Consider the following 23,416-nt stretch of genomic DNA (forward strand, 5'->3'; position numbering starts at 1 on the left):
CACCCTACTCCTTTGAGCCACAGGTGCCGCCCTCCAACAAGACCTTTTGATACAAATTATATTTAGAGAAATATTTCTCTACATACGGAAAAAAAATAATAAAAACGTCCTAAATGCAATGACAAACGGCACCAGACATTTGCCTTCAGTGTCCAGGAGAAATTAGACTGATTATGGAAAGAGCATCCAGCTGTTGTTCAATGCCAGGCGATCGATTAATCGATTATATTGTCACACAGGAATGGCTGGTGTTGCCAGATTATCTAAATTTCCAAGAGAAGGGGAAATACAGATTTTCATGCAAATTTCCCAATTCTTAAAAGCTGCCAATGAATTCAAAATTTTAATTATATGAACCAAATTTCAATCATCAAGTTGAAAATACATTTTGTGAGGCAGAAGGGGCTCACGGGCCACCACTGTGCACATGCTCTTCCACATCTGTCAGGTGTTCTCGCTTACTCCAGGCATTTAAGGTTAATGAATAAGAATGACAGACTGAACATCTAGTGCAAGTGTAACTCTTATTTTCCTCATGGGCACACAAAGTGAAAAGAAAAGAAGCTTACCTCTTTTATTTTGAGATATGCCTGGCCCTTGATTTTTGCAGCTATGGTGAGAACCTTGTTATCAAAAACAAACTGAACAAAAGCTTTTAAATTAGGCCAGAATATCAGCTGAGTATTGCTTAAAGAAGATATAATTTTCCAACCTAAGTCAAAGGACTCTATGCAAAGTGATGCAGAGGAGGTCAAAACCTGGAAGAAAAGAAAAACAAACCCATACATACATACTTATTTTCAGAAATTTTGATTGCTGTTCCCACAGATTACCATTCAATTCATGTTTCACTATGTCTTACCTTAGGAACCAAAATTTTCATGCAATGGAACACTGGTAAAACTTGATCAGAAGGGAGGATTGTGAGGGCTTCTAGTGCAGACTGCAAAGTCCTTATGGGCATTTGAACAGCAGGCAGAAAGGGCTCTGGGATTTCAGTCTCTGAGGCTGGGATATGGGCGTGATATTTTTTCAGCAGGAAAGAGAGGCACACCCATTGATCATGGATATACTGTGCAGCTATTTTTCCCCATCCTTGGGAAGATGACAATTCTTCAAAAAAACTGACATAAAAAACAGAATTACTACGCCACACTTCCCCAAGCTTGTTTTCATTTCTTTTACACGTAGTACACTACCCTTACAAGGAGGGAAGGGTGCAGATATAAACACTCTGCTAAATATCCCGTCTACCACAAAATAAGGGAACTTCATAAATCTCAATTTTCTAACTACTCTAGAAGCAGGTACTTTCACTCACCTTCGATGATTCACCGAAAACTAAATGCAGAAAAATCAGCAGATTAATAGAGTAACAGAGACAGTAATACAGAAGAATAATATGGTAATGTATTTTCAACTTGAATGGAATCTCCTCTCCAAAATTCTGTAAGTCCATATAAATGGTGGGCAATCTCCAATCAATGACAACAAAACCAACATTTAAGCCTTAGTCCTTCTTCTAACTGCTGTACTCCAGGGGTGTGCGCACCTGCTCTGCTCCTCCACCTGGGGCTTCTGCAGTGTCTGATTGAGCTGAAGAGAGGAAAGGAATCTTTCCATGGGTCCAGCAGCAAGAGAATCCAGCTGCAGCTCGGGCTTCTCCACGGCGGCTTCACACACTGTGGCCAAGGCAGCCATACTAACCACTTTCTGAATCTGACTCCCAAGCGTTAGTTCCTGAGAAGGAAACATAACAATGTTTTATTTAACATAAGCAAATTTAACCAGGAAGGGCCTGAGTTGTCAGTCTTTGGAAAGTCATGCCCCCCTTTTCCCTCTTCTTGCCTGCTGCTAAAGGAATAAAGGAAAGTAAGTCAGTGACCCGAAAAGACCTCTAAGAGAGGAGGGATTTCAGCTGGGCCATGACAGAGGGGCTAGACACTGAGGAGCACAGACTGGAGGAGAGACGTTCACTCCGTGTGGAGGGGCGGCTGAACGACACAAGGAAAACGTGATGGTGCTTCTAATGTGTGAAACCCTAGACGGTCCCCTTGAGCGGCTGCAGCGTGGGCACACTGTGGAAAAGAGGAGAAAACACAGCCGATGGCTAGGCCAGAAAAAGGCTGAGAAGGCGCTGACATCAGACTGATGAAAGTGCCCTTTACTGGACATGTTTGCCCAAAAGACCCAGCAGGCCCACTGTCTGAATCTAAATGATTTAAGATGGAGGTCATTACCCCTGTGGTTATGTGCTTAATATTATGATAGGGGAACCAACCTGAACCATGTGTTATCACCAAAGGGCACTATTTTAAAAACTGAATGTTATCAAATGCTTTTTAGGATATCAAAATACTGTGTAACAAGTGAATATATATTCCATACATACCTTATTCAATATAACTACAAACTGTGAATCAAAGAGGCTTACCTGTCCACTCTCCATCTCTTGAAGATGCTGAATAGATGCATCTTTCAAAAGAGAAACAGCTCTCCATATGGGGTTGTCCCTTTTCCACCCAGCCTTCAAATGGGTATTTATAAGCTCAGTTAATACTGTCAGGTATAAATGGCAACGATCCAGATCTGAAACCTAGGACAAACATTAACACACTTAAGGGTACAAGCAAGGTTCAGGATTTTCACAAAACTACAGCAAAAAGGAAGTTTATTTAAAAGTGATAAAACAAGATACTCATGAGAAAAAGTCATTTTCTCTCGGCAGCCTTCCGTAATCTCACCACAGAGTGCTAAGAACTTCCTTCTTCTACACTTACACAGTGATTTTTGCATTCAGCACAATTACAGCACATTTCACAATTGAATCATCCATCTTCTCACCCTGATTATGAGACGTTGGATGGCAGAAATGAGGTTCTACCCATCCTCACATACCAGGGCTAGCACGTCCCAACGTGCTACAACGACCGTTACAGCAACTGCCACTTTCTTTGTTTACAAATATCAGTCATCCCAAAGACAATCCCCATCCCATTTTCATAAGACTGTTTCAGAGAGGTTCAACAACCTGCCCAATACTTGAGAGCTAGTAAGGGGAGGGATAGCATTAAATACATGTCTTTTGACTCATAAACCCAAGAAGAACTGGGTTCGATCCAGCTGCACCATTCATTAGCTCTGTAACACAGAGTTATTTAACCTAATTAGGCCTCAGATTCCTCATTCATAAAGTGGAGATGGTAACATCTACCCATCTGAGGGTTTCTCAAAGGACTGAGAGAAAGTATGATAAATGGATTGGCACTAAGTGGTGGCATTGATTATTATTACTATACCAATTACTATGCCAACATATCATTATTACACCACGGGAGCACACAGAAAGTAATTCATTCATTCAGTTTTTACGGAGCAATCACTCTATGCCAGGCATCTGTGATGGGATACAACGTAGACAGTCAGAAAGGACAAGACCTGGTGATGGACGGGACAAAGGAGCGAGCGTGAGGGAAACGGTGCCAGGGAGGATTCCCAAGGTCTTGGCTCAAGAAGGGACTGGACAGTGGTACAGTCACTGAGAGGGAACCTGGAGAAGCTCCGACAGGAATGGTGAGAAGGGTTCAGCTGTCACCACAGAGCAATGACTGACCCGGTTAAGCTCAGGAGGGTAGTCTGAGGTGCAGACAGAGATTTCAGGGTCCCCAGCAAATCTGCACTGCGGATATGAATGAAATCATTAGGAGACAGAGGAGAGCATGAGAAAAGGGGTCAGGGTCAAGCTTTAAAGAGCTCCAGCTTAAAAGGGGAGAGAACGGCAAATGGACAAAGAAGATATGGAACTAACAACTAGAGGCAGGGCAGGAGGAAACCAAGAGAGGATAAAGAGTGGTCAAGGAGGCCCCATGGGACCAAGGAATCAAGAGAGCATCCACTAGGTTTGGACAGAGATGTCACTGACAACTATAACATCACAACAGAGATAAAAGCCAGATTAGTGTGGAATTGAAAAGTCTGCTTGAAGAGAAGGAAATAGGGTGCTAGATGGGAATGTGAAATTCAGAGAGGTTATTTCAAAATGAAGGATCCTTAGGTCTGCTTTAATGCTTGTGAAAAGAATTCAGGAGAAAAGGAGATGCTGAAAACAGAAGAAAGACGATAACAGTATCAACTCTTAAAGAAAATGGAAGAGCATGGAACCCAGTGTGCCTTCCCCTGTGGTAACAAAGGCAAGACAAGGCGGGTGGACTCAGGTGTGGGGTGGGTGAGTGTATGGCGTGAGTCCACACACAGGGCAACTTGAAATTGAGGGCCTTTCCATCTGACGGCCACCACTCCTCTGTGAATTAAGAGGTGAGACAGCGCACACTGAGAGCAGCCCCCACAGCTAAGATGGCGCTGACATCTCTTTCCAATTCACTAGCCTCACGTTAGCACCTTGAAATCAGTCGTGGAAATTGGCAAATACTACAAATGAGAGCTCTACCCCTAGAGAGCTCATCATTAAACACTGACCAGCACACAGCTGAGTGGGGATGAGCAGGACAGACTTCTGCTGAACTCTAAGCTACACAACAAATGTACTTAATTGGAAATTCTAACATCTAATTTATTAAAGATTTTTCTAAAATAATTTAAAACTGTTGTAACTGAATTTATATTTTACAATCTTTGCATCTAAAGGATAAAATTAACATTAAACTTTCCCTTTCTTAAGTAATTTCTGGCTTCAAAATCCAAATGAAAACACATGTTATATAATGAGTACACGGAGGGTCATTATGCTGATTTTGTGATGTTTGAAAATTTCCCATAAGAAGAAGGTAAAAATAATACTAAGGATAAGGAAATGGTATTAGACCTTAAACAAAAATAATACTAAGGATAAGGAAATGGTATTAAACCTTAAACAAAAACAAGTTATTTCCTTATTAAATGCCTTCTTGGAAATACAGGTGCACTTGAACTGCTACAAACAATTGAATGGTAAGAATTAAGGAAGCCAAAGAGTTTCTTTATATTTCCTCCTCTTTTTATTACAATTCTTTACATTTACAATTTATTACATTTCTTTTTTTTTTTTTTTTGCAGTTTTTGGCCAGGGCTGGGTTTGAACCTGCCACCTCCAGCGTAATATGGGGCCCGCGCCCTACTCCTTTGAGCCACAGGTGCTGCCTTTATTACATTCTTTTTAGGTGTCCCCCCAAAATAAATTGTGTGGTGTGTAGAGACAGAGAAGATCCAGCAGCTACATTCACATCATCCTCCAGACCAGTGGTTCTCAATGTTCCTAATGCCGCAACCCTTTAATACAGTTAATACAGAACCGTTGCTCTAGACCTAATGCCTACTGTTCCAGCCCTAACTGCACTTAGGAATCACTGAAGGAGCTTTCACTCACACCCCCCCCCCAACACACACCCACTCCTAGGTCCCATCAAATCTGCCCCATTAGAATCTCTGGATAGGGGACCCAAATATACATTCAACGTGCAAAGTACTTCAAATACGTTATATAATTTTAACTCTCCAAACCCTGGGATATGGTATGATCTCCATTTTGTAGATAAGAAAACTGAGGCTCAGAAATCTACGTAACTTGCCGAAGGTTGCAGTTACTACAGGCAGAGGCTGAGTGCAGTGGCTTATACCTGTAATCCTAGCACTTTAGAAGGCTGAGGCAGGAGAAGTATTTGAGGACCAGAGTCTGAGACTAGCCTGACCTTAGTGAGACCCTGTTTATACAAAAAAAATAGAAAAATTAGCCTGGCATGATGGTACATGCCCAAAGTCCCAGCTACCTAGAAAGCTAAAATAGAAGGACTGCCTGAGCCAGGGAGTCTGAGGTATTGAGTTACAATGATGTCACTGCACTCTAGCCCGGGCAACAGAGTGAGACCTTATGGCAAAAAAAAAAAAAAAAAGAAAGAAAGAAAGAAAAGAAAGAAACAAACAAACAACAACAACAACAACGAAAAAAAAAAAACAGAAGAAAAAGAAAAAAGGGTAGAATTGGAGCTAGGAGACTCCAGAGTCTAAGATTTTTTTTTTTCCCCCTGCTTCCTACAGATGCTTCTTGAGAGAATCAATTTTTCTTTTTAATTTAATACAGTGACTACTAGTCAGTAATCACTCAGTGGTGAAAAGAGGGAAAAAAATGAAAAAGAAATTTACTCCATTGAGTACTTACACTATTTAGCTCATTCATAATAAGTCTTCTGAGAATAAATTCAGAAACACTTTCTGCAGTAGTCATGACCAAGTTCTGAAGAACAGTAAACACCTCATCTGTATGGGGGAAAAAGTGCGGAACTAGAATGACAGACGTTCTTTGACACAAAATACACCAAATATTCTAGGAAAAGTACAACTGAGTTAAGCACATGGATGAATCACTTGCCAAAAATGAATTCCAATAATATAATACTTTGTAATAATCTTAATTATTAACTTTTTTTTTTTTGCTATTTTTGGCCAGGGCTGGGTTTGAGCTCACCACCTCCAGTATATGGGGCCGATGCCCTACTCCTTTGAACCACAGGCGCCTCCTAATCTTAATTAATCTTAAAAATCACTTAGGAGTACCAGCTGTGGGTAGGATGAAACGGGGTCACTCCTCCATTACTGAACATGGCTATAAAACCTGAACAGAATGCATGAAGCAGTTATTTGAAGAGGCTGAAAGATAAAGGTTGCAGGTGATTCAGAAAGAAGCAACAATGAACAGCAGTGAGTTTACTATTTTGTTCCTGCCGGTCTTACTACCGATTAGAATCAGGACGGGAGCAGCCAGCAAAGAGCCTGCTAGAATCTGCCCCAGCTTTCTGGTCAGAGCATGAAAGAGGAGAACCTCAGGCAAGCACAGTGAGTGCTGCGGAGATTCCAGGGAGGAAGGAGCACAAGAAAGAGGCCTTGGGAAGCTGTTGATCGACTCCTGGGCTACCCCTAGGTGCATGGGGCCAGTGAGAAACAGCCTAACACAGACTTCTGGAACTGAACTAACAGAGACCACTGCCCAGGCCCCCACATGGCCACTGGATGAAACACACCGTGCCATACGTTCACAAAACGCTGCCAAGGAGAATTCGAAAAAAGATCCAACAGTGGAACCAACTCCCATAGGAGCTGGGTCAGAATTTGTGGCCTGAACCTAACCAGGCTGACAGACTGCTGAACAAAAATATCAACATTCTACACAGGATTTAAACAAGATCCAGAGTTTCAAACCACAATATCCAAAACAGCTAGGATACAATCCAAAATTACTGGGCACATGAACAACCAGGAAAATCCCAACTCAGGTAAAAAAGACAACCTACAGATGCCACCGAGATGACACAGAAGTTAGTGATGTGACAAAGACTTCAAAGCAGCTCTTGTAAAAATGCTTTAAGAAGTAATCAAGGACGTTCTTGAAACAAACGGAAAAACAAAGTGTCAGCACAGAAATAGATATACAGAAAATCCAAACAGCAATTTTATAATTGAAAAGTACAGCAATTTTATAATTGAAAAGTACAGGGCGGCGCCTGTAGCTCAGAGGAGTAAGGCGCTGGTCCCATATGCCAGAGGTGGTGGGTTCAAGCCCAGCCCTGGCCAAAAACTGCAAAAAAAAAAAAAAAAAAAAGAAAAGTACAACCAAAATAAAAAAAATTCACTGGATGGGATTAATCACAGAAGGCAGACACAAGGGGAGACTCAGTGAATCTGAAAATAGAGCAACAAAAATAAGCCATCTGAACGACAGAGAGAAAAATGTTAAAAAGAAAAAGAACAGACCCTCAGAGACATGTGGGGATAAAAACAAAGATCTATGTAATTGTTATACTACCAGAGTACCTGAAAAAGAGGGGAAGATTGTGGTGCTGAAAAAATACATAGCTAAAAACTTTCCAAATCTGATATAAAGGGTATAAACCCACAGATTCCAGATATTCAGAGAACCCCAAAAGTAAGCCCAATCCTGCCCACAGCATAACCAAACTGCCAAAAACTAAAGATAAAGAAACAACCCTGAAGGCAGAGAAAAACAACCTATTACCAAGGGAAGGAACAATCTGAATTACCACAAAGTTCTCATGAGAAACCACGGAAGCCAGAGGCAAGGGGAAAAACATTTTTAAATTGCTAAAATATCAAACCAGAATTCTATGTCCATCAAAAACATCCTTCAAAAATGACAGTGAAATGAAGATATTCTCAGATGAAGGAAAACTAAGAATTTATTGCCAACAAACATGTTCAAAAAGTAATGCTAAAAGCAGCTTTCTGAACAAAAGTGATCTGGGTGCCACAGAGAAATGTGGAACACCAGGAATAAAGAACAAGGAAACCAGTGAACATTGAGGTACCTACAGGCTCTACATAGAAAAAGTGGCTGCTTTCTCTTCAGTTCTTCAACACTCATCTGATGGCTGGAAGCAAAAATCATCACTCTGCCTGACAGGGTTTTCTACAAATAAAAATATGACAATGATAATAGATGCAGGGAGAAGTATAAGGACCTATAAGGTGGAAAATTTCTATATTCACTTCAAGTGGTAAAATATCACTTTTAAACATACTGTAAAGAGTTAAGTATGTACACTGTAATCCCAAAGCAACACTCAACACACTTTGGACATTAGTCCAAACAAGACACAATAAATAAGCTGAAAAATACTAAATAATGTTCAAACTGCCCACAAGAGCCAAAAGAAACAAAACACAGAGATAATAAACAGAATACATAAAGACCTAAAAAAAAAAAAAACCAAACAAACAAAAAGACCTAAATCCAAATATAATTACATTAAATACAAATGATCTATAGTAGTCAAAAGAGCTTGCCCAAATGAATAAAAAAGGCCCTGTTTATGCTGTCAATATGAAATTCACTTCAAATATAACAATCTAAACAGAATAAAAGTAAAACCCCAGAAAAAAATATACCATACAAATGCAACTCAAAGAAAACAGTAGTTATATTACTATCAGACTGCAGAGCAAAGAAAATTTCCAGGCATAAAAATGTATGCTACACAATGATAAAACTAACCAAGAAAACTAAATCCTAAATGCATATGCACCTAACAAAAACTTTAAAATACCTAAAGCAGAATTGACAGAAAGAAAGAAGAGATAAATCCAAAATTGTAAGTTGGAGACTTCAATATTCTCCCTCAGTAACAGACAGAAAGAGTAAATAGGCTGGGTATGGTAGCTCACTCTTGGAATCCCAGCAATTTTGGAGGCCAAGGCAGGAGGATTACTTGAGGCCAGCAGTTTGAGACCAACTCAGGCAACAGAGTGAGACTGAGACTTCCACCTCTACAAAAAATTTAAAAGTTAGCTATGTATGTTGGTGCAGGAAGCTGAGGCGGGAGGATCACTTGAGTCACTGAACTATGGACCATGCCACTGCACTCTAGCCTTGTCTCTTACAAAAAATTTTTAAAAAATAAAAAGAAAGAAAACACTTGGATATAACTGACATTTATAGAACACTCTACTCAATGGCAGAATACGTATCCATTCCTAGTGTACATGAAACAGTTCCCAAGACAGAACATATGAAGTTATGTTCTGCCCACAATGGAATTAAATTAGAAAGCAATAAGAGAAAGGTAATAGGCAAGTCTCTAATGATATTTCTAATATAATTCATGGGTCAAAAAGAAAGTCTCACAGTCAAAAAAAATTATAACCGAAAATGCAACATACCAAAATTTGTGGGATGCCAGTGAAGCAAAACTTAAGAGGAAAATTTACAGCATTAAATATCATCTTAGAAAACAAGAAAAGTCCAACACCAATGCTCTAAGGTTCTACTTTAACATTTAAAAAAGGCAAAATAAGCCAAAAGCAAGCAGAAAGCAGCAAATGAAGAACAGAAATCAACAAAACTAAAAAGAGAAAATTCCACAGAGAACAATCAATGAAACCAAAAGCTGGTTTGTTGAAAAGGTCAATGAAATGATAAACCACTAGAAGTCCTTCAGAAAGACAGGAAGGGAGCAGAGGCGCACACGACCACTATCAGGAATTAAAAAGGGGATACTGCTAGACCCCCAGGCATTAACAGGATGTGGGGACACTACGGACACCTCCAGGAATAAAGCTATCCCTATTCACAGACGTCCTGATTGTCTACAAAGAAAACCCCAAGGAATCTACAAAAGCAATTCTCCTAGATTTACTATTATCAAGTCCTTCAGCAAGGTCACAGCAAGGTCAATACACAAAAATCTATCATATTTCTATATACAAGCAATGTACTCTGAAAATCAAAATTTAAAAATGTGTATCCTTTACAATAGGTTCCCCCTAAAAGAAATAGTTATAAACCCGTGTAAGATATACATGCTGAAAACTATAAAACTCTATTGAAAGAAACCAAAGACAACTTAAGTAAAGAGACCATATTAATGCACAAAGAGTTTCAATATAAGAAGGCAATCCCCCACATATTGATGTATAAATTTAATGCAATTGAAATCACAATCCCAGCAGGATTTTTATGCAGACACAAACAAGCTGATTATAAAACTTATATAAGGCAAAGACTAGAACAGCTAAAAATATATATGTATTTTTTTTGAGACCGAGTCTTACCAGGTCGCCCTCAGTAGAGTGCCATTGCGTCACAGCTCACAACAACCTCAAACTCTTGGGCTTAAGCTATTCTGTTGCCTCAGCCTCCCAGGTAGCTGGGACTACAAGCGCCTGCCACACCGCCTGGCTATTTTTCTGTTGCAGTTGTCATTGTTGCTTAGCTGGCCCAGGCTGGGTTTGAACCCACCAGCCTCGGTGTATGTGGCTGGCACAGTAACCACTGTGCTACGAGTGCCAAGCCAGCTAAAAATATTTTTGACAAATTTAAAACAATCGCACTCCTTAGTTTAAGACTTAATATTAATATAAATCTACAGTAGCCAAAACAGCGTGGTATTGGAAATAGATAAACACATAAATAGATCCAATGAACAGAAGAGTCCAGAAATAGACCCACACCAGTATGGCCAACTAATTATTCCTGAACAACTTTATTAAGATATAATTTACATAACATTAAATTCACCCATTAAAAGCATATAATTCAATGGTTTCTAGTATAGTCATGTATTTGTAACCATTACCACAGTTAGTAGAACACTGCACCACCCCAAAGATAAATCCTATATCCTTTAAGCCATCTCCCCCTTAATCCCAATTCCCTCCCAGCTCTAAGCAACCACTAATCTACTTTCTGTCTCTACAAATTAGATTTGCCTATTCTGGACACTGCACATAATTAGGATTATATAATACATGATCTTTAATGACCAACTTTTTTCACTTGACATAGTGTTTTCAAGGTTCATTCAAGTTGTAACCTGTATTACTACTTCATTCACTTCAGGGTTGAATATGTATAAATTACATACTGTTTATCCATTTATCTATCCATCTACTTTGGATTTTCACCATGGCCAATTGATTTTTGACCAAAGTTTAAAGTAGTTCAACTGAGAAAAGATACTGTCTTCAACAGCTGGAGCTGGAGTAACTAGAAATTCAGGCAAAAAATTAACTTGAACTCTACACTTTAAAAATTAACTCTAAATACTGTTGAACCTCTGTACTTGACCATCTCCCTACACTGACCACCTCTTTAGGCAGACCTGATTTTTACAGACCAGACATGCACCACCTGGCAGGAACAGTAGGCCTTGTTCCTTATACTGACCATTTCTGTATGTTGGTTGACTAGTTGGCAATCCCATGGGTGGTCAACTTATAGAGGGCCTACTGTACCTTATAGATCTTAAAGTAAAATTAAAAAACTGTAAAACTTAGGAAGAACAGGAGAAAATCCTGTATAACTTGGGAGTAAGGCTAAGTTCTTAGTCATGATACTTAATGCACAGCCCATCAAACAAAACAGAAGTTGGACTTTATCAAAATCAAATTGTTGCTCTGTAAAACATGCTAAGACTAAACAGATAAGCTGCAGACTAGAATAAAATATTTGTAAAAACAAATTATCTGACAAAGAAGTAACCAGGCAAAAGATGTGAACAGAGATGTCCTAAAATGCTTTATCTACCGTTCTGAGACATGTCTTTTCTTTTTTTTTTTTTTTTTTTATTTTATTTTCTCTACAGATCTTCTAATTTTTTTATTCTATCTTTTTTTTTTCTTTGACATGTCTTTTCTTAAAAAAAAATTACATATTGCATTAAAAATTACAGTACTAAATTTAAATATTCATGTTAGCCAGAGAAAATACTCTATGACCTTTTGAGTATCTCAAGAGTTACCTGCCAGGTCAATAAGCCAGCAAATTGCTGGAAAGTAAAACCTTTTACTAAAAATTTAAAAACTATAACCAAAGAGTATGGGAAGAACAGAATAGTCCTCTCTTCCATATCCCTAACTACTCTCTCTTTCTTCTGTCTACACCTACCTCCTTCAATCTCAGACTTAATAGCATAAAGAAACACTTCCTTTCCTCATGTATAATCAAACCCACTAGATTAAAATAAATTTGAGATTTTCAAGGGAAAGTTTCAGCCTTGGGGAACGGGCAACAAAGGGACATGAAGAAAAGCAGCTGCTGTCAGTGCTTCCCATATTGCTGCTCCTAGCTCAGTGGTTCTGCTGAACGACTGCAGTACAGAGATCACCGCCCACCCAGACACTGCCACATCTCTCAACCTCATGCCCTAACACAACAACATGCAAAGCGGGGGCAGAAATCCAAGCAGGAGGGCATTTATGGGTTTGAGTCCTACTCTGTAGGAATAAGCTGAATCCCAAAAGAAGCGGTGCCAAAATTGTTGAACCAAAATCACGAGATACCACTTCATACCATTAGGATGGCTGTAATTAAAGACCAAAAACAACCCCCCCGCCCCCAATACCAAGTGTTGGCAAGGATGTGGAAAACCTAGAGTCCTGTGCACTGGCAGTAACATGAAATGGGTGCAGCCACTGGGGAAAAAGTACAGCAGTTCTCCAAATCTCAGACACAGAATTACCGTGTGAGACAACTACACCTCTGGGTATATACCCTAAAGAATTGGCAGCAGGCACTCGGACAGACATTGTGCACTCAGGTTCACAGGAGCATTGTTCACAACAGCCAAAGGCAGAAAACAATGCAACAACTATCAATAAATGAATGGATAAACAAAACGTCATCTGTCTATACAACATATGGATAAGTGAAATTACGGTAGGTGTCCCAACATGGATGAACCTTAAAGACATTATACCAAGTGAAATAAGTCAGACACAAAGGGATAAATGATGATTTCACTTCTCTGAGGTACCCACAGAGGTCAAATTTATAAAGAGAGAAAGCAGAATGGTGGTTGCAGGGCCTGGGAGATGGGTGAGTGGGGAATTAGTGGGTAATGGATACAGAGTTCCGTTTGGGAAGATGGCAATGTCCTGGAGATGGATGGTGGTAATGACTGCCCAGCAACGTGAGTATACTTTATGCCACAGAATGTACACTTAAAAAGGGGGAAAATGTAAATTTCATGTTATGGCTATGTTACAGATATCTTACCACAATTTTTTTAAAAAGCTATCTTGGGAAGAAAAGTACAAAGAAATAAGAGATTAGCAGAGGCTAGAAAATGAAAACAGACCAGGAAAAAAGCGAGACTCAGCCAAGCAGATCACATCCACATACAATGACAAACTGAGCAGTCAGTACAGAAGTAGTGTGATTGTTTGAGGCCTGTTACTGTGGCTTATATATAACCAAAGGGAGAGCTAGAACATAACTAAAAGTATATTTCCTCAAATATAAACATTACACAATTACTGCAGATTTCTGAACCAATAACCACAATTTTACTAAAGTCCTCAATTATGTATGTATGGATGCAACAGAAGCAGAACCACCCCTGAATCTCACCAGAGCTGACAGTCTCACAGGCGGCCTTACACAGGACGGCCTGGAGGAACACAGCCATGCTGAACGCTGACACTGCCCCCTCGGCACTGCCCAGCAGTCTCACAGCATCGCCTGGGTCGATTTATAAAGTCTCCCCTTCAGAAAAATACTTCATGCTGGTCCTCACACTTCTAACACTTCCACCCTCCAGCCTCACCTTATTTCCTCTTCCCTTAAAAAAAAAACTGAGAAAATTAGAAAAGTTCTATGACCCTCTGTGTCCACCCACCTGCACTTTACCTCCTCATCGGTGCTCCTTCTAGAACCACTTGTGCCAGGATCCCAGGTACTTTCACCTGTGCTTGGACCCCAGTCAGAAGCACCACTCCCTGCAGTTTCAAAACTTCCCCTGTCCAGCAGCACATAAATACTGTTATATTCGCCAAGCCATCGTAAGGAACAAAAAGACTTCTCGTACCTCCCTGGCAACTGCCCCATTTCCCTGAGCTTTCTGTACTCAGCATCGCCATTCCTCTCTGTGAGTGACCCCCACCACTGCCCCAGAACTGCTTCTACCAAGATGACCACCAATTTCCATGTTGTTAATCCAATGGTCAATTCCCAGTCCCCATGTAAGTTTCATGGAGAGATAACCCCTCCTTCATTTTCTCACTGCTTCCTGGCTTTTCGCCTCTTGCTACAAATTCCTCCTAGGTCTCCTTCACTGGTTCCTCTTCATCTCCCTAAGCTGAGGGAGGCTCCCCATGATACTAGGACTTCTTCTCCATCTGCCCTTGCTCCCTTGGCGTTCTCATTCAGTCTCATGATTTAAATACCCCTATATGCTAATGACTCAAATTTATACCTTAACCCACACTTCTATCTGAACTCCAGACTCAAAGTCAAATGTAAACTCAACATCTCCAAACTAATATGCATCTCACAGTATAGCGAGGACTTCTCATCTTCACCCCAAAACTTCCCTAACTCCAGTCTTTCTAACCTCATCAGCAAATCCTATTGGTGGTACCATCAAAATATATCCAAAATCTTAACCCAGCACATTGCATCCACACTAGCCCCCGGCACAAGCCCAGCACTTGTCTTCTGGCTTCATTCTTGCCCCTCTGTAGTTTATTCTCAGCACTATGGCTAGAGTGAGCTTTTTTTCCTTCCTTTTTTATTTCAGGTTAATGAGAGGATAAGAAAAACTAGGGTACAGTATTTGCACTTGTTAGCCGAGTCCCTCTTGCAGTTGTGTCCCCCACCCAAAGGGTCTGTCATAGCTACTTACATCGTGCCCATTAAGTGGGAGCATACCTGTCCCTCCCCACCCCTCTTCTCCCTCATTCCCCTCCCGCAACTTGAACAGAATCATTTTTCTCTTATGTGGACATGCGTTAGATTGTCTACTGGCTTCAGATCAGTATTGAGTACACTGGATATTTGCTTTTCCATTCTAGTGACAGTTTACTAAGGAGAATGTGTTTCAACTCCATCCAGGTTAATACAAAAGATGAAAGTCTTTTTTATGGCTGAATAGTATTCCATGGTGTACATACACCAGTTTGTTAATCCATTCCTTGGTTGATGGGCATTTAGGTTGTTTCTACATCTTTGCAATTGTAAATCAAGCTGTGATAAACAATTTAGTGCAAATGTCTTGATAGACTTTTTTTCTTCTGGGTATATGCCTAGTAATGGAATTGTGGGATCAAATGGGGGGTCTAATCTGAGTTCTTTCAGAAGTCTCCACACTTCCTTCCAAAGAGGCTGTATTAGTTTGCAGTCCTACCAGCAGTGTAAAAGTGTTCCCTTCTCTCATCCACACCAGTATCTGCAACTTTGGGACTTTGTGATGTGGGCTAATCTTATCAGGGTTAGGTAGGATCTCAGGGTGGTTTTGATTTGCATTTCTCTGATGAGTAGGGGGGATAAGAATATGTTTCATGTTTGTTAGCCATTTGCCTTCCACAGACAAGATTCTGTTCACATTTCTTACCCAGTGATAAATGGGATTATTTGCTCTTTTTTTGTTGAGTTCTCTATAGATCCTAGTGGTCAAGCCTTAGACAGATTCGTAACATGCAAATATCTATTCCCATTCTAAAGGCTGTCTATTTGCTTTGATTGTTGTGTTCTTGTGCAGAAACTTTTCAGTTTAACGAAGTCCCATTTGTTTATTTTTGTTGTTGCTGAAATTGCCACTGGAGTCTTCTTCATAAACTTTCCCCAGACCAACATCCTTTGAGTTTTTCCTATACTTTCTTCTAGGATTTTTTATCATCTCATGTCTTAGATATAAATCTTTTATCCATCTTGAGTCAATTTTTGTAAGCAGTGAAAGGTGTGGGTCCAATTTCAGTCTTTTACATGTGGTTATCCAGTTCTCCCAGCACCATTTGTTGAATAGGGATTCTGCCCCTCAATATATGCTTTTGTTTGGTTTATCAAAGATCAGATGGCAATGAAAGCCTGGTTTCATCTCTTGGTTTTCTATTGGTTTCCATATGTCTATGTCTCTATTTTTGTGCCAATACCATGCTGTTTTGATCACTATGGACTTGTAATATAACCTGAAGTCTGGCAGAGTGATGCCTCTGGCTTTGTTTTAATTACTAAAAATTGCTTGGCTATACAGGATGTTTTCTGGTTCCATACAAAATGAAGAACTATTTTTTCCAGTTCTTGAAAGTATGATGATGGTATTTTAATGGGGACTGCATTGAATCTGTAGATTGCTTTGGGTGGCATAGACATTTTAACAACGTTGATTCTTCCCAGCCAGAAGCATGGTATGCTCTTCTAGTTAATATCTTCAGCTATTTCTTTTCTTAGGGTTTTACACTTCTCTTTGTAAAGGTCCTTAATCTCTTTTGTTAGGTATATTCCTAGGTATTTCATTTTCTTTGAAGCTACTGTGAAGGAAACTGTGTCCTTGACTAGCTTCTCAAATTGGCTATTGTTGGCATAAACCAAGGCTACTAATTTGTGGACATTGATTTTATACCCTGAGACATTATTGTATTTCTTAAATCACTTCCATGGGTTGAGTCTCTGGGACTAAGTATAAGATCATATCATCTACAAAGAGCAAGAGTTTGACCTTCTCTGCCCTCATTTGGATGGGATGCCCTTTATATCCTTCTCTTGCCTGACTGCACTGACTAGAACTTCTAGAACTATGTCGAATAGTAGTAGCAATAGAGGATATCCTTGTCTGGTTCCTGTTCTAAGTGGAAAAGCTTTCAGTTTAGCTCCATTCAGTGTGATATTAGCTGTGGGTTTGTCGTAGATGGCTTCAGTCAGTATAAGGAATGTGCCACCTGGGCCGGGTGTGGTAGTTCATGCCTATAACTCTAGCACTCTGGGAGGGTGAGATGGGTGGACTACTTGAGTTCAGGAGTTCGAGACCAGTCTGAGCAAGAGCAAGACCCCATCTGTAAAAATAACCAGGCATTATGGCGTATACCTGTAATCTCAAACACTCAGGAGGCTAAGAAAAGCATTTGAGCTCAAGAATTTGAGGTTGCTATAAGCTGTGACCCCATAGCATTCTACCTAGGGTGACAAAGTAAGGCTCTGCCTCCCACCCCCCAAAAGTGCCATCTATGCCTATATTCTTAAGTGTTCTTTAATTTTGTTTTTTTCTTTTCTTCCGCTAGGTTTGGGATTGAATTGCTCTTCTTTTCCCGTTTCTTTAAGATGATTCATTAGGTTGATGTACTCTGTTTTTCGGACATAGGCATCTAATGCAGTAAATTCACCCCTTAGGACTGCTTTTGCAGTATCCCACAGGTTTTGGTGGCTTGTGTCTTCATCATTGTTACGTTCAAGGAAGTTAATGATTTCCTCCTTTAACTCTTCCCTGACCCAACTGTCCTTAAGCATAAGATTGTTTAATTTCCATGCCTTTGTATGGGGATGAAAATTTTTATTGGAGTTCCACCTTTATTGCCTTCTGGTCTGAAAAGATAACAAGGTCTAATTTCAATTTTTTGATTTTGTTGAGGTTTGATTTGTGTCCAAGGATATGATCTATTTTGGAGAATGTTCTGTGGGCTGATGAGAAAAACACAATATATTCCTTAGCTTTGTATATGTATGTTAGGCTCATTTGCTGCATTTAAGTCCTTTGTATCTTTGCTAGTTTCTGTTCAGAGGTTCTGTCCAGGATTCTTTTTGCTTATCTGGTGCCAGGCATCACAAAAATCATGCACAAACCTTTTTTTTTTGCACATCAGCATTTGGTAAGTGTGGTGTATTTAATGTATGGCCCAAAATAACTCTTATTCTTCCAAGGTGCAAGGGAGAACAAAATAGACTGAACGTCCCTGCTAGATTAATGACTTAAATATAAGACTTGAAACTATAAAACTCCTCGAAGAAAACAAGAAAGAAGCTCCTTGACATTGGTCTTGGAGGTAATTTTTTGGATACAACAACAAAAGCATATGCAAAAATTAAAAATGAACAAGTGGGATAACATCAAACTAAAAAGCCTCTGCATAGCAAAGAAAACAATGAACAAAATGAAAAGGCAACATATGGCATGGGAAGTGAGAGTCAAGGAGTATGAAGTACCAGTTATGCACAATAAGTAAGTTCTGAAGATCTACCTACCACACAGCACAGTGCCTGTCAGCTACTGAACTGTACACTTAGAATTTGCTAAGGGGGTAGATCTTACGTTATGCCTTCTCACTACAAACAGTAATAGAGGCAGGAGAAAACTTTGGGAGGTGATGGTGATGTCTACAGCCTTGAAGCTGGTGATGTACACATTAAACACATATGTACAGCCTTCTAACATGCTGGCTATATCTCAACAATGTGGTTTTAAAAACACAATATATTGTTGAGGAATATCTATATGTGGTAAAAACCCTTTCCTAAAATGCACTAAAGTGATAAAAATAAATGTAAAAATAGGGAAGCAAAGAGTCACAGGAGGGGACTTACAGGTACCAGGACAATTCCATCTTAGGTTGGGCACTGAGTGCACAAGTGTTTAATTAATTTGCATCATAACTTACATATAGCCTTCACACATTCTACTGTTTGCACTGAATATTACAACAATGTTTCAAAAACACATGTGACTCCAGTCTTGTACCAAAAACCCTAAACATAATAATAGTCAAGATGTGTCAAATGGATTCAATTCCCTTAAGGAGTTGAAAATCCCTTAAGAAGTTATGGCTATGTTCATAGCATTTGGTTCTACTATCACTAAAAATATGGACAATGCCTGTGGCTCAAAGGGTTGGGGTGCAGCCCCGTATGCCAGAGGTGGCGGGTTCAAACCCAGCCCTGGCCAGAAACTGAAAAAAAAAAAAAAAACAAAAAAAAAAAAACATATATATATATATATATATATATATATATATATATTAGGATATTTCATAGGCATATATTAAAATTTAACCTTAACAATATTATTTCTCAGGTTTAATCCAATACCAATGCTTCTCTAGAATTTTTAAATAGCAAATTTCTAAAACTGCAAATGAATCTTTGGTCAGAAAGGATTGGCAATTAAGGTCCACCCATCAATATTTTCATCTCTGACATCCACGGGTTTTCAACTGTTGTACTCCATCTATCTCAGTTTAAGCAGAGAATAAAGAGCTCAATGCTTCTATCTACAACTACCATACTTTCTGTATATACTCAAGAGATTACCACATTTAAACATGATTATAAAATTAACTGCCATACTCATGCTTTGGAAAGCAGCAAAATTAGAAATGGATACTGCTTAAACATATGTGAAACAGTGATCATTTTCAACGGTCTAGAAATCAATGAGTAAGCATAAATTTAAAAAGAAAGCAGTAAACGAAATAGCACTCTAAGATCAATAGCAACCAATGCATGTAACCACCAGAGTGTCAACCCCATGAAGGCAGAGGGCTGCTCCTTCACCAGCACCACCATATCCCCAGCACCAGCAGCAGACACCCAACAAATATTTGCTGAACGAAGGAAGTTTTCTTTTTTTACTTTAAAAGGCCATGAATTTCCTCCCATTCTAAATACCAACTATACCAAGCAAGTTGCCAACAGAAACTACTTATCCTCACCATCTTGGGCACTGGAACCTTTCAACATGGAAGTGTACAATAACTTCAACAGCAGCTGCAGGCATCTGTCAGTCTTCAGCAAGGGCATGTAGGCATGGGTTCCAAACTTCATAAGGGCATCCAGAAGGGGATCTAAGAACATCCTCAATATATTCTGTGTTCTCCGCTTTTCACTAGGTATTAAAAGACATGCGCCAAAATCAACCATTTCAAAACCATAAAGAAATTACTTCCCATCTACAATTTGGTGGAACTGGTTAGCTAATAGACTCAATTAGACAAAGTTACTCTTCTGGATGATGGAAACCCCAGCATCTATGAGGACTGACCTTCTGGGCTGTGCTTTCTCATGTGTGCAGCGACTCTGTGGAGAAGCAAGCACACGGAGAACCACTGCCCTCAACTCCAGGTGCCAGGGAGATTGAAATCCTATACCTAATTTATTTGTAAATTAAATTACTGAGACCCTGCTTCCACAATACAAAAAGAAAACACCCCAAGAACCAAAACATAAGTTAGTCAAGAAATAAGATGTTTAAAAAAAATTCAGAAAACACAAAAACCTAAGAATTTATAAAAACTGTTATAACCAACTTTAATACTAAAAGTTGGTATAGAAAAGAGATTTGCTGTAAATCAAATTAATTGTATGTCATGCAAATATACAACTTAATCTACCTAATGAAACTGCTTATTTCAATAATTATAATCTTGTGAGAATTCATCTGCTCACATTCCCTAAAATTATAAATGAGGTTTTATCTTCATTATCATTTTCTGAAAATTACTTACTTTACAAAGGGGTCAAATACAGTAAATTGCTTTATGTAATCTTATAATAGGTTCTTATGACCCAGTCTTCTAATACTCTGATAAAAAAAAGTGATTTTTAAAAATGTTTTATATATCATTTATTTTTATAAAGCACTTAAATTCACTTTCCAAAGAAAAATGTCTAATGATAGAAATTTCAACTTCATCTGCAGCCTGAAAATATGGTGTATACTGTTTTAGTCCCACTTAACCAGTATCCATGAGCAAAGGGAATCAGCCACCACCTGAAGGGCTGCCCTTACGAGCTTCTAAAACCAGTGATTATTGTATATAATTTTTAACTTCTAATTTAACACTAAATTGCTAAATTTAATTTACCAATCTAAAAGGACTAATGTGCCCTTATTCTTATTTATTGTTAATTTTAAACATTTCTCTGTTATATTGCCAATGTTTTAGTTCCTTCTTTTAATACCTGGTGATTAACACTATACCAATCATTAAAAAAGTCTGAAAACACATCATAAATCTCATCAGCCTTTTTTTAAAATATGCTTTATTTTTAATTTTATAATAAAAAATTACCTGTATTGAGTCTTCATTCCTTCCACATCCACAGCCAGCAAGACCATCAGAGCAACAAGCCTGGCTTCAAACCAATCGGGCATAAAGCAGTTTTCTCCTGCTTAAATAACATTTAAGGTTTGCAAAGCATTAATAAAATCCTTCAAAGATGATGCTTCGAAAACAAAAAAGCTAAGTGATCATAGCTCCTTAATACTAAACTGTTTAGAGAAATAAAGCTAAAATACAAAGTACAAGTAAGTGCGTGGACTATAGCAGGCAGGCACTTACTATATTCCATGCACTTACTTGGATGCTATCGGAACGACAGTTCCTGTGTTCAGGGAATTTAGAATACAGTACAAGAAAAAAGCATTAATCAGAGAATAAACAAATAAATATAAAATTTTAACTACAGTGAGAACCACAACAGAGACGTACGTGATGCTATTACGGCATACACCAGGAAGACAGGTCCTCATCTGAGGAGTAAGAGGATATATCCCTGAAGAAATCACACTTGGGCTGAGTGGATGGCAGAGAAGGAAAGAGATCAATGAAGGAAGAAAGGAGCTTTCCAGTTAGAAGTAAGAGCTTGTCCAAGGTCCTCTGGCAGAAGACAAGCCATATTCCAGCAAACGGAAGGATTCCCGTGTGTACACTAAGCAAGAGGGTGTAGCAAAAAATAAGGTGGTATAAACAAGTGCGGGAGAGACCAGGGAACTTCACAGGCCACGGAAAGGATTTCTGTCCCTATTCTAAAGGCAACAGGAAACCACTGAAGGATAAAAGAAATGTACACAAAGAAGGCAGAGCAATTTGTATGCTGAAAAGATTTCTCTAGGTGCAATGTAAGAAAGAGACGGTAGGAGAAGCAGAGAACTTGCAAGGTAATCACGTAAGGGGCAACTTTAGTATTATGGCTGAGCTATGAGCATTCTCCAAAATGTAACCAGAAAGGGACAGAATGGATAAAGACACAAAGGATGTGGCTTTACGCTGGGACTAAATTTATTTACTTTTGTAGGCTGACAAGTAAGAAGGATAAACTATTGTATTTTGGAAGGATTATTATGTGATCGCCTAAGATCTATTATACACGTATGATCAGATCAGAGAAATCAGCAGATGCAAATGACTTGGCTTGAGACAAAGCAAGGACACTTAACAAATGTTAAATTCCAAGATGCAATTTTCTAAAGTTATCACTAATGACTTTAATGAAGAGGAGGGTGCACTGGAAAACTAAAGGAATCCTAATGAATCTGGAGTTCCTCCTTAGTGCTATCTTACACGATTCCTCAAAGAGGATCTCTGGTGAACACATAAAAAAAAAAAACTACCCTTTTAAACACATTTTTTCTTTAAAATTGCTTGTCACCATCAGTTCATATTAAACATAATACTTTGGGGCGGCGCCTGTGGCTCAAGGGGTAGGGCGCCGGTCCCATATGCTGGAGGTGCTGGGTTCAAACCCAGCCCCAGCCAAAAACCAAAAAAAAAAAAAAAAAAAAAAAAAAAAAAAAATAAACATAATACTTTGAAAAGATGCAAAAAAGATGTTTCCACTACAGAGGCTCTAAAAACATATCTGCAAGATGTAGCTCACAAGGATTCAGTAATTGTAGAATAAATTAATACATTTATTTGTGTCCAAGTCCTACTTAGGCAACTTACTAGCTTCTATAAACATATAAGAAGTTTAAAATCTCAAGTCTTAGAACAGATAAGGTATAAGTGAGGAAACAGTATTTTCACACTGTTATTCACATTATTTGATTAAAATACAAGTTTGGCTTCAGTACATAATCACATGTTTGGTTAAGCCTAAATCTCCACCTAAAAAACTAGCCAAATGTCCTTTGAAAATATTTTGGCTATATAAAAATCCATAAAAACGATTTCAGACTTACTTTCCCCAGAAGGTGACTTAACATACTCTTGAACTAAGTTCTTCACAAATGCATTTAGAGATGTCTCATGAGATCCAAGAGGGCAACAAGTCGGGGACTGCTTAAAACAGCCTTCGTTAACACGCAACCAGGCACAGAGCTGGAAAAAAGAATATTGATTTGAAAAACCTAACTGAACAAAGGGTTTCTAACTTTCCTAAGCTAATTTTATTTTTCCCATAATAAACAAATTTAAATTATTGAATGTA

At 38.9% G+C, this 23,416-nt stretch overlaps 1 protein-coding gene across 4 annotated transcripts in view; it reads right to left on the reverse strand.

Annotated features, from left to right (window-relative positions):
* The window catches only part of TARBP1 (TAR (HIV-1) RNA binding protein 1), a 91,289-nt gene that overhangs the window by 35,641 nt on the left and 32,232 nt on the right, over positions 1-23,416 (reverse strand). For 3 of the 4 annotated variants that reach the window (XR_008383090.1, XR_008383089.1, XM_053605774.1), the window contains exons 10-17: positions 23,169-23,307; positions 21,277-21,376; positions 19,918-20,090; positions 6,152-6,249; positions 2,435-2,596; positions 1,553-1,740; positions 863-1,124; positions 570-758 (exon numbers count right to left, since the gene is read on the reverse strand). Coding sequence is in view for 2 of the 4 variants with exons in the window: in XM_053605774.1 (XP_053461749.1) it covers positions 570-758; positions 863-1,124; positions 1,553-1,740; positions 2,435-2,596; positions 6,152-6,249; positions 19,918-20,090; positions 21,277-21,376; positions 23,169-23,307 (1,311 nt within the window). In the remaining 2 variants the exon portion in view is untranslated. The remainder of the gene's footprint in view (positions 1-569; positions 759-862; positions 1,125-1,552; positions 1,741-2,434; positions 2,597-6,151; positions 6,250-19,917; positions 20,091-21,276; positions 21,377-23,168; positions 23,308-23,416) is intronic. The other variant, XM_053605775.1, reaches the window with a different exon arrangement.

This window comes from Nycticebus coucang, chromosome 10, assembly GCF_027406575.1.
Source record: "Nycticebus coucang isolate mNycCou1 chromosome 10, mNycCou1.pri, whole genome shotgun sequence".
NCBI lineage: Eukaryota > Metazoa > Chordata > Mammalia > Primates > Lorisidae > Nycticebus > Nycticebus coucang.